The 12,693-nt window shown below is 39.1% G+C and overlaps 1 protein-coding gene across 6 annotated transcripts in view; it reads right to left on the bottom strand.

The window, feature by feature from the left end:
- BBS4 (Bardet-Biedl syndrome 4) overlaps positions 1-12,693 on the bottom strand; it is a 50,004-nt gene that overhangs the window by 12,522 nt on the left and 24,789 nt on the right. For 2 of the 6 annotated variants that reach the window (XM_043471006.1, XM_043471008.1), the window contains exons 3-6: positions 9,451-9,530; positions 7,406-7,469; positions 6,040-6,151; positions 4,821-4,893 (exon numbers count right to left, since the gene is read on the bottom strand). The exons of 1 other annotated variant lie outside the window; for it this stretch is intronic. In XM_043471006.1, the coding sequence (XP_043326941.1) occupies positions 4,821-4,893; positions 6,040-6,151; positions 7,406-7,469; positions 9,451-9,530 (329 nt within the window). Of the gene's footprint in view, positions 1-3,333; positions 3,354-4,820; positions 4,894-6,039; positions 6,152-7,405; positions 7,470-9,450; positions 9,531-12,381; positions 12,440-12,693 lie in introns of those variants that run through there. 3 more of the 6 variants (XM_043471007.1, XM_043471009.1, XM_043471010.1) reach the window with 3 other exon arrangements.

Genomic DNA, 12,693 nt, shown 5'->3' with positions numbered 1-12,693 from the left:
GGAAGAGGCAAGGGTGAGGAAACTGCTCTTGGGAAACAGTAAGTGAGGAAGTGCAGAAGCACATGCAGACCCAGGAGTGTCCCTCTCTGAAGAAATATGAACCTTCAAGGTCTTAGAGACAACTGTTTAATGTTTTCCAAGTTGCCTAAAATAACAACAAAATTGCAATCAGTGATCCTATGCCAGATGTTTTTCATATATATTACTTTAATTTTCCTAGCAAATCTGAAACATAAGTATAACAAGTCTGATTTTAGGAATAAGGAAATTGAAGCTCAGAGAAGTTAAGCAGTTTGCTTAATACAGAAAGCATCAGCACAAGGATTTTTCTTTTTTCTTAGTTTTAAATCTTAAAGAATTTCAAGAACATGGAGGCAACCTAATGTCCATCAACAGAGAAATGGATAAAGAAGGCATGGTCATATATATAGCAGAATATTACTCAGCCATAAAAAAATGAAAATGTGCCATCTGCAGAGACTTGGATGAACCTAGTCAATCAGAGTAAAGCAAGTCAGAAAGAGAAAAAAAAAATACTGTATAATATCACTTATATGTGAAATCTAGAAAGATGACACAGATGAACTTATTTGCAAAGCAGAAACAGAGACACAGACATACCAAACAAATGTATGGCTACCAAGGAGGGGAGGGGGCAGGGATGAATTGGGGGATTGGGAATGACATCTATACACTACTATAAAAAACAGCTAATGAGGACCTACTGTATAGCACAGGTAACCCTACTCAATGCTATCTGGCGACCTAAATGGGAAGGAAATTCAAGAAGGGATATATGTATACATATGGCTGATTCACTTTGCTATACATCAGAAAATAACACAACACTGTAAACAAACTATACTCCAATAAAAATAAAGTAAGACTGTAATGACCATTGCACAACTCTGTAAATATATTAAAAAACAATGAATCATATACTTTTACTAGGTGAATTGTATGGTATCTGAATTATATATCAATAAAGCTGATAAAAAGAAAGAAAAGGATTTCCCTGGTGGTCCAGTGGCTAAGAATCAGCCTGACAATGCAGAGGACACTGGTTCAAACCCTGGTCCAGAAAAATTCCACATGCTGTGGTACCACTAAGGCCATGCGCCACAACTACTGCGACTGCACTCCAGCGCCTCCCGAGCCACAGCTACTGAGCCCGCATGCCTAGAATCTGTGCTGTGTAACGAGAAGCCATCACAATGAGAAACCTGCACACACAATCAAGAGTGGCCCCTGCTCACTGCAACCAGAGAAAGCTGGAGCACAGCAGCAAAGACCCAGTGCAGCCAAAATAATAAATGTTAAAAAAAAAAAAAGAAAAGAAAAGAAATGGTCTCAGATTGCTAAGAAGGGACTATTAAAAAAAAAAAAAAAAGAATATCAATATATATAATATGTAAAGAATCACCACATACTCATTGTCTTGCTCCAACAACCATCCAATCCATACCCCCGCATCTATCCCACTACTTCTGTGAGCAAATACCAGATAATATAACATTTTTAGCATTTCAGTATGTATTCCTCTCTTTAATGTTTATTGTCTATGTATGTATTTTTGGCTGTGCTGGGGCTTCACTCCTGCCCGTGCTTTTCTCTAGTTGTGGCGAGTGAGGGCTACTCTCTGCTGCACGGTCTACTCGTTATGGCGGGCCCTCCTGTCACGGAGCACGGGCTCCGGGGCGCGCAGGCCCCCGTGGCTCAGTAGCTGTGGTTCCCAGGTTCCAGAGCACAGGCTCACCAGTTACAATGCACGGGCTTAGTTGCTTCTCGGCATGTGGGAACTTCCCAGACCAGGACTTGAACCTGTGTCTCCTGCATTGGCAGGCAGACTCTTTACCACTGAGCCACCAGGGAAGTTCCTCGGTATGTACTTCCAAAGGATAAGATCTCTCTTTTTTAAAATCTACCCACAATACCATTATCATACTTGGGAAAAAAAAAATTAGTTACTGCTTAATATCTGATATTGAATCATGTTCCAATTTCTGATAAATGACTCACATTACAAGAAATTTTTCTTAAATCACAACCCAAAATATGTCCACATATTGCCAAGCAGTGGGATTTGAACCCAGGCCTGTCTCTAAAAGTAGGGCTGTAATTCTCCTCTTTCCAACTCCACAAGTACATTCCACTTCATCACCCTTTAAGAATGTACACACAGAGCTGGAGAGAGGAGAAATATAGTCTACTTGTCCTTTAATGTCCTGGAAGGTAACTAATGCCCCTACCCTTTTGAAAATATTTGCCATAGTTATTACTTGGCAAAACAGCAGCAATATGCCTTAAACAAACTGACAGCCAAGGAAATTTCTGAATTTGTAAAGAAAACTAGAACAAATCAGAGTTAAGTTCTGTTTTTCATGGGGTGAGAGGATGCAGCAGACATCCTGCAAGGGCAATTGATACAGTGGAAAAATTACAGGCCTAAAGTGAGGAATCCTGGATGCTAGACCTGAATTCTGGCTCCATTTTTGCCATTACCTCACTGTGTGCCCTTCAGCAAGTCACTCCATCTCCAAAAGCCTCAGCTTCCTCATCTAAAAGTACAGGAAATCCTCCCTACTTAACAGCTGCTCCAATGAGATCATGGCAAGAGGAATTATTATTCTCCTGCTGCAGCTAGACTGTGGAATACCCTGATGAGTCCAAGAAAGTAGAGCTACAGGTTTTCTACAGGCCACAGGCATTCATGAAGCATCAGGACAGAGAATGGATGTTTGAGAAATGACCACCTCTACTGGCACCAATGGACTTGTTATCCCAGATGAGTAATACCAAATGAACTCTTTCAACCAACTGGACAGACTGGTAAACATTCTCCCTTTCCCCCCCATCCCATCCCTGAGCTCACCTGTCTCATTTCCTCTCTATCTCCCTCTATGGACTCATTTTCTCTTCAACTCAGCCCTTCAGACTTCTTTTTTCCAGGATTCCATCCTCAGCTCACTGCAGAGTGATCTCATCCAATTTCATGGTTTTAATCATCACCTTTGTGTTGACTCCAAAACATGGATCATCCCAGAACACTTGCGCTTCAGATTTCTATATACAGCCATGTATTGGATACATCTCAATTTAGATATCCTACCAGAAGCTACAATTCACCATGTCCATAATCTTCTGAAAATATGATTTAATTCTAATTTGTTATCACCACCCTCTCCCCTAACTTGCCTCTCTTCCTTCCTTATTTCCGGGTTGATTGTCCCATAAACCACCAATCCATCTTTTGCATCTGCAGCCCAATGCCTGGCGCACAGCAGACATTCACTTGTTGAAAAAAGTGACTAAATGAACAAAAGAGTAACTCACTTTTCCTTTATCTGTAGCTTTACTTTGGCCTGTGGCTATAAAATACTCAATGGCAAAAAGACTTAAACATCTCAGTCTTCAGATCTGCAGCAGAAAAGTGACTGACAAACACATCTGAAAAATAACAGGACCATAAGAACTGTAGGCAAAACCCATGCTAGCTCTTTCTACTAATCAATCTAATCCTTCACTGTTTGATATATCTAAGAATCTCCTTCATTCTTAGATATATCTTTCTAAGAATCACAGGTATTTTGAAAAAACCATCAGCATGAAAAAAAAAAACCAAAATAAAAAGAGGAAGAAAAAGATAATTGTGGAACGCAGAAGAGAACTTCAAAGGGTCACAGACATGAAGAGGCAACCGTAAGAAAAGACAGAGTTCTTGAAAATTAAAAATATAATTACTAAAATAAAAAATATTGAATATGAATATAGCTAAAAACAAAAGTGATGACTTGGAAGATATGATTGAGGAAATATCTCTGTACAGCAAAGACAAGGATGTGGAAAATATGAGAGGCAAGTTACAAGACAAGGAGAACAGATGCAGAACACGTGTAATAGAGAGTAGAAAACTGTGTGGCAAAAGCTGCTAGTTATCTACCTAATATTCACTCTTTCTGATTACCTTACTAACAAAAACCTAATTACATTTAGAGTGACAATGTGTTCAACTTAAAAACTCTATTTCCCATTCTTCTTTACAAAACAGGTAGTCGATATAACGTACATGGAAGTCTGTCGGGAATTTCTGGGAAAGTCATACTTTCTCCACAAAGGTTATGTCTTTTTCTCTTTGTTGCCTCCTCTTTCTCCCTACTAGAATAATGATGTGGTGTTAGAGCTGTAGCAACCATCTTGTAGCCATGAAGAAAAAGTCTCAGTGTTGTTGTCAAATCAATGTCAGTAACTACTTTCCTGGGCTTCTTGTTACATAAGAAAAAAATAAAATGGTAATTTGTAAAGTCGGTGTTTAATGTTTTGTTACAGTTACACACAATCCCTAAATGATACAGACAATGGAGAGGAAAAAATAATCAAAGAACCACTCAAAAAAAAAAAAAAAAAAAAAAAACCACCTCTCTATCCAAAGGCAAGGGTCTTCAAAGTGAAAGAGCCAACTGAATGCAAAAGAAAAGAAACACATCATGACAACTATTACTGGTATTTCAGAACTCCAATAATAAACAGAAAATCCTCAAAGCTTCTAGACAGGAGAGTGGGGTTATCAACAAGAATCAGACTAGTAACAGACTACTCATCAACAACACTTATACCAAGAAAGCTTGGCAGCACTGTCTGCTGAGTTATGAAGAAACCTAATTTTTGATCTTATACCTAGGCCAAATCATCAATCAAGTGTGAGGATAAAATAAAGACAGTTTTGGCATGTAATAACTCAGTAATAAATACAAATGACAGGTATATGATAAATGAAACCGTCAGCATGTTACTAATAACAAAGAACAAAGTTCCCTACTTACCCAGTCTTTCTGATTAAGTTTAGCTGCTTCATTATATACTTCAATGGCAGCTTTATGTTTTCCCAAAAGAAATCTGGGGAATAAACACATTTTCTGTAATTATTAACCTAAAGTTTTTTATAAGACCAACCCCACTAGTCCCACATTTGACTCACGTTCCAGCCAGCAGAGAATTTTGGAAGCCTCTTCCTTATGAGTGGCTTGTGCAGGTTTAGCCAGTGAGACTCTTATATACCAACAGCAGAAGCTCTTGGTAGGGACAGAGCTCGTAGCTGTGCCAAGGCCTTGGTCCCATTCTATACCAATTTTAGTGGAAGTGTTAGTTGCTCAGTCGTGTCCAACTCTGCAACCCCATGGACTATAGCTTGCCTGGCTCCTCCTGGAAATTCCCCAGGCAAGAATACTGGAGTGGGTAGCTATTCCCTTCTCCAGGAGATCTTCCTGACCCAGGGAATGAACCCAGGTATCCTGTGTCTTCTGCACTGCAGGTGGACTGTTTACCAACTGAGCCCCCGGGGAAGCCCCAGTTTTAATGAAAGTCTTGTGTAATTTATTTTCCCAATGTACAATAAATGTAGACCAAGAAACAAGCCAAATTAATTCCACGTTAAACAAGAATTGCCACAATTTTTCATCATCATGTATTAGAGACATGCCCTTCTCTTCCAAACTAAGTCTCTTTCTTATACTAATTCTGGAGACACAGGGGAAAATCAGCCTCTGTGCAAAGACAGTGTAGGTATCGATGACACTGCAGGTTAGAAAGGGTGGAAGCTCCATAGATCACTCTATTACTCTGGAATAGTAAAGCTATTAGTACTTAAAAGCTTATAAAAGATTCTAGAGAATGCCAGAAGCCAGGAGCCTTCAGAGCATTCACTTAACAAACACTACAAAACTACTGTGTATATAGTAGTATGCTAAGTATTGGAACAGAAGACAAGAAAAATTCCATGGGTTGGCAATATGATTAGGGTACTTGAAGCACAAGATGTTCCTACTTGAGAAATACTATCAGTGCTCTCCTATCAAACTAGAATACGCAGTGTTTGAAATACTCAGTTGCTTTATACCGGTTATCTTATTTTCTCAAACTTCAAAATTAATCCACACTCTTCAAAGTGAATTCGCTACACTTCTCTCTAAGCAAGCCCCAGCCTGAGAAGCACTTTCCACTATCCTCCACCAGTGCCCTGGCCTCCAGACTGCCAGTACTCACAGAGATCTGGCCACCTGCTTGAGGTTATCAGCACACTGAGGGCTGAGAACTGCACACATCTGAAAAAGTCCTAGGGATTCTTGGATATTTCCTTCCAGACGCAGTATCAAAGCTGCCAAGAGAGAGAAAACACAGAAAATAAAATCATGTTCTAAGAATGGAGCCTGATGTGAAAAACTGGAGAAAGAGGGAAGTAGGAAATCTTACCAAAGAAACCCTTTGGATAACTGTGTCTTAAAATACAATCAGATATGACTTCAGATGGATTGAAACAAGCAGCAAAGTTGGTGATGAGCTAAAACCTTTTTTTAAAGGTATCTGGGACCTACCTATTTCTCCACTCCCAGCTTCCAACAGGCAGATAATTGGGTGCCTTGTAAATTATTCCAGAAACTTTCCACTGTAAGAACATTCTTATAGATCCTATCAGATACTCTATTAATCATGGTAATTCCAACTTCACCTGATAGTTTTCAGAGAGTACACCCAAATGGGGCATGTGCAATCAAAAACCCAAGTCCAACAAGGAGATGCTGGCAAAGAATGCAGTAATATTTCAGAGCTGGTTCTCAGTCTAGCAACCAATCAGAATCAATCATTTTTCCTAGACCTAAGCTTTCAGAAGATTTACATGCTTAAGTAGTATGAGGCACTGTAAGTCTGGAACTGGTGATATTGGGAATAAATGAGCATTATTTTGCCACAATGTCCTAGATATGTTAATATATTACCAATTATGTCAGAAAATTGCATATTAATCTGAAGACTACAATGCGGAGTGGGAAACAAAAATGATTCATTTATGTCAAAGAGTCAAAAAGAAAGTTCCTGGTGCCCAAGTAGCAAACAAGGATGCTACTTGGGCACCAGAGAGTAAAATCCCAGCCAGTCCCTCTAATCTCTGTATCATTCAGTCCCTATAATATTTTATTTCTGATGACTTCCATTTATTCTCTGCTTTGTCCTGTATACCTCTAGGCTTCTTCCCCTCATCCTGACTCACCATACAAAAATTACTCAAGCTTTTTCTCATCTCTTCTAGCTTGACTACAAAGAATTCTCGAAAAGCCTCTTTTGGGCCCAACATTGCTGCAGGAGGCAGCAACCCTAACAACAATTCTGAAAAACACTAGCCAGAAACTAGAATAGGGGTGAAGGACAGTAGCAAGCTTTTTTACAGAACTAGTCATTTCTGAGGCCAAATCCAGCACAATAATTATGTTTTGATTTCAAAAAAACAGTAATACTAAACAAGAGATTTGTGGAACATTTACTTGAATTTAAGTATTTCATAAGTTGTTCTTTTTCCAGAATCTAGGCAGAGTGTGCACTTCTCTACCAAGAAGAGAAGAAATACATGACTCACCTTGGACATAGATAGCATATTCACATAACCCCTGAGTCTCCTGAAGCTGTTCTTTGATAACAGCCTGAAAAAGAAACAAACAATACTTCTGAGTAGTGGTTAAGTGTCTTCAAGTGTTTTTAAGTAAAGGAAGACATGGACACCTGTCTGCTGTCACCCTGTTTGATCTATACACTGAGCACATCATGAAAAGTGCCTGGATAAATTACAAGCTGGAATTAAGATAGGTGGGAGAAACATCAAAAACCTCAGATATGCAAACGGTACCACTCTGATGGCAGAGTGCGAGGGGGAACTGGAAGGCCTCTTGATGAGGGTGAAGGAGGACAGTGGAAGAGCCAGCTTAAAACTAAGTATTATAAATAAGATCATGGCATCCAGCACCTTTACTTCCTGGCAGATGCAGGGGGGAAAGGTGGAAGTAGTGACAGATTTCCTCTTCTAGGGCTCTAAGATCACTGTGGATGGTGACTGCAACCACGAAATCAGAGGACATTTGCTTCTTGGCAGGAAAGTTATGACAAACCTAGACAGTGTGTTGAAAAGCAGAGACATTGCTCTGCCGACAAAAGGCCCAAGTAGTCTAGGCTGTGGTCTTCCCAGTGGTCATATACAGTTATGAGAGGTAGACCATACAGAAGGCAGAGTGCCAAAGAGTTGAGGTCTTCATGCTGTGGTGCTGGAGAGGACTTCTGAGAGTCCCTTGGACAGCAAGGAGAGCAAACCAGTCAATCTTAAGGGAAATCAGCCCTGAATATTCACTGGAAGGACAGACTGAGGCTGAGACTCCAGTATTTTGGTTGTCTGATGCGAACAGCCAACTCACAGGAGAGGTCCCTGATGCTGGGAAGGATTAAGGGTGGAGGGAGAAGAGGGCGTCAGAGGATGGGATGGTTGGATGGCATCACTGATGCAATGGACATGAACTTGAGCCAACTTTGGGAGATGGTGATGGACAGAGAACCCTGGCGTGTTGCAATCCACAGGATCACAAAGAGTCAGACATGACTGGGAAACTGAACAACAAGACATGGACAAGGAGTATATGTAAGGACTCAAGAGATAGGGAAAAAGGAGAAGCAATAAGTATGGAAGGAAGCAGGTAAATGTGGCTATAGAAAAGTTGAATTTGAAATGTCTGTGAAGCATTCAGTAAGCATCAGACTGATCTGGCAATCAGGAAGAAGTGTGCAGAATAAGCAGAGAAAACAGTCAAGGACAGTACACAAGGACAGCCCCAATTCTTAACAAACAAGCAAAGGAAGAGAAGCCAAAAAAAAGGAAACAGAAAAAGTGGTCAATAAAGGAAAGAGGAAATAAGGATAGTATCACAGAAGAAAAAAAAACCTTTCCAAATCCATATTGGAATTAAACACTGCTAGTTCTTTGCACTGCTGTGGGTACAAATGTGACAGGTACAAAAATCACAACCTTAAAAGCATTACAAAGCTCTGAATGCCAAAAAAAGACAATACCAAGGATATATTTTGCATGATGATACTATTCTCTGCCAGCAAGCATGTAACATATATACCATCACCAAAGATACAGTTTAGAGAAAAGAAAATACAAACGGTTTTAAAATATACAAAGGATCAAGCTCACCACAAGAATTATGAAATAAAAGTGAAACACCATTTTTCATCTATCCAGAGATCAAAAAGTTAAACACTATGCTGCTTTGAACATCTGCTCTCCACCATAAGACCAACAAGTCCCAGAGAGTAGCAGCTCCTTCAGCCTGGTCTTGAAATGAGAAGACACATGGAGCACACTGGAACCTGATCCACAGACTGTGGTTAAACCCCGCCAACCTATAGCCAATCTGAAGGCCTATGAGTAATAAATAAGGCCACTGACATTTTGAGGTTGTTTGTTAAGCAGCATTATCACAGCAAAAGCTAATTAATACACAAAATGTGAAGAAACAAGATTTCACACATTATTAAAATAGTGGGTTATTACCTACCATACAAACTGAGTGACAGACACAGATGCTTAATCAAAGCCTGCCTCTCATGTTCTCTATCACTTCAGCCTCTCACCTTGCATGCTTCAAAATCCTTCCGGATATAATGGAGATGTATCAACCAGTTCTGCTTTTCCAAAACAGGAAACTCTGGAGCTGGGTAGCATATTTTGACAAAAACAAACAGTCATTGTTAGGTTTTCTCCTTGACCATTGTCCTCATGTCTAAACTAACCAAAAGGAGGCTGTAATATCATGTTAAATTCTTCATGCTGCTGACCATTTTTAACCAATGTATTAAAAATGTGTGGATTATTACATTGAGATACTTGTCCTACTAATACACACATTCAGTATATATTCCTGTACAGTTTGTGTGGTTCATAACATCAGTTTCTCAACTGATAACTTGCCTGAAGGGAAAAACAGAATCATTCTTTCCCTCTTTTCCTTTCTCTCACTTCCTGGTTTTGGAAGGTGAATAAAATGACTTTCCAAAAGATATTTCAGGAGTGTTACTAACAAAATATATATAACACAGTTAATATCACATCTGACAGATCAGAGGCCCAAAAATAGCAAAACACAGTCTTAGCAATAGCTCAAATGTGAAACATTATACTGTTGCCCAGTAATGAGAAGTCAACAAGAAGAAAAATTATTTCAGACACCTCAGACACTGAAAATGATTCACGATAGAGAAACTATGAATTACTATTCCTTTGAATTCAATTAAAACATAGGTAAAAATTCATTAAGAAGTTAACTTTTCTATGGTAAAAAGACAGGTATTCACACCAACCTCAGAACAGTGGAGACCTCAAGGAAGAAGGAAGAGTGAATTAGAAATCAATAAAAAGGAGAATTAAACTCTTTAATGCTTTAGCTATCAAAAAAATTAAAAGCTCTAAAATATATATGGCTAAATGTTTTTATTTATTAAATCTGGCCTGTAAGCACATGGGTTATTTGTTATTTTTTATGCATTTTAACACATGTTGGAGGTATTCCCTGATTATTTTAATGGTCACTTTTTTTTTTTGGCCGTGCCATGCCACATATGGGATCTTAGTTCCAAGACTAAGGATGAAACCTGCACCCTCTGCAGTGGAGACTGAACCACTGGACCACCAGGGAAGTTCTGGTGTTCCCTTATTTTTAAAAATGTAAAAGAAAGGGTACACCAGGGGAAGAAGGGAAATGATTTGTAATCATTCTGTTCCAGAACCTTAGGCGATATAACAACAAAAAACCCAAGACTTACATGTGCATAATATTAATATGATGGGAAGGGAAAAAAGCTTACTGTGACCCAGAATTAACATTTAAAGTGAAAGTTACTCAGTCATGTCTGACTCTTCATGATCCCATGGACCATAAAGTCCATGGAATTCTCCAGGCCAGAATACTGGAGTGGGTAGCCTTTTCCTTCTCCAGGGGATCTTCCCAACCCAGGGATCGAATCCAGGTCTCCCACATTGCAGGATGCTTCTTTACCAGCTGAGCCACAATTAAGAATGCTTTTTTCTTTTCCAATAGGGAATAACAATGAAGTTTATAAAGTGAAATAATGACAGAAATATGGATCTGATTTTATAAATAAGAAGAAAGAAAAAAAGATTAAATGTTAAGCAACCTAACTTTTCATCTTCTGATTACCCACATTCTCTGACTGGAACCACCCTTCTTCTAGTCAGTAGGGCTTATGTGAGACTCTTCAAAGACTTTTTTTTCCTTTCTTCTCTTCCCCTGAGCCCCCATCAATCATCAGATATTAGCCATTCCTGTTCTGCCTAACTAACCATTTCCAAAATTAAATTTCCTACAAAAGACCACACAAATCATCAAGCTTAAAGGCAGATATGAGTGGGTGTGCATGCAATCTTAAAGCAAGTCTCAACTGTATGACCTACCTCACTGTTACCTACCCCTTTTCTAAAAGACAGGAGACACTGAATCCTTTGAGTTTATAATATCACTATTGCTGCTTCTATAGCCTAAAGAAAATTTATAAAATGCAAATTTGAGTCTTTCTTATTATTAAAATCTTGGGCTTCCTGGGTGGCTCTAGTGATAAAGAACCTGCCTGGCAATGCAGGAGACATAAGAGATGCAGGTTTAATCCCTGGGTTGGGAAGATCCCCTGGAGAAGGGCATGGCAACCCACTCCAGTACTCTTGCCTGGAGAATGCCATGGACAGAGGACTCTGGTAGGCTACAGTCCAAAGGTTCGCAAAGAGCTGGACATGACTGAAACGACTTAGCACACGTGCACAATATTATTAAAATCTTATAATAAAAGACGAACTATTTTTTGTGTTCCATGGGTGAAGAATGGGAGGAAAAAAAAAAAAGTTCAATTTGTAAGGTATCTCCAGGGCCCAGAGGCTCATGAAATGGAGTAGGAATTAGAAGGGAAAGCACCACCAAATTCAAGTGCCTAACAGTCATTTCACACTCTTGATGATAGTTTGTCTAAAAGTTAAAAGAACCCTAGGTTCACCAAAGACACTATAAATCATTACCATGCCACATATTGTCCTATTACTGTGTAATCTTGGAAAACTTAGTTTCCTCATCTATAAAAACTCATTCATTCAACAAATATTCACTGAGTACCAACCACATGCCAGGCACTGTTCTAGGCAATGAGGATACAAAAGTGAACAAAACTGATTATAAGCTTCCGGGGAGCTTGTAATCAGGGCAGAGTTGGGGGCTGGTAAGAGAGTGCTAGCAGAAGGTAGAGATGATGATACCCATTATTAGTGATATTTCTCTCATACTTAAAACAGAAGGATCGGGGGATAAAATATCCCCACAGAGTTGTGAGGACTGAATGACAATACATATGAAGAGATTCGAGTACTGTCTGGTACCCAGTAAGCCCTAAAGAAGTGCTAGCTGTTGATGTTATTTTTATCATCATTATTATTAGTTTTGAAGATGAGGAAATTCTAGATACCACAGAAATCCTTATGAATCCTGAATTTACTTAGAATTTTACCTGTAAATGTATAAGCTGAATTTCTTGTACTCCAGATCATTGCTCAGTCAAATTCCCCCTACAAACAGGGATATTGGTTCATACATGCTTTCCCAAGTATTATGAGAATTACCTATTTGATAGATCCTAAAAACAATAAGACATTTAAGTGCAAAATAGAGCCTCCTCCTGTATTTTATAGCAGAGCAAGGTAGTCATCTCCCATGCTACACTAAATTTAGGAGTTTATATTACCATGGAGGTCAGGTAATGAGCTGATGAGATAATGACACAGTAAGTCTTTCAGCTGTTTGTAAAAAAGATCTCACTCAG

Source organism: Cervus canadensis, chromosome 6, assembly GCF_019320065.1.
Source record: "Cervus canadensis isolate Bull #8, Minnesota chromosome 6, ASM1932006v1, whole genome shotgun sequence".
NCBI classification, from domain to species: Eukaryota; Metazoa; Chordata; class Mammalia; order Artiodactyla; family Cervidae; genus Cervus; species Cervus canadensis.
This window is presented reverse-complemented; position numbering and strand designations above follow the sequence as displayed.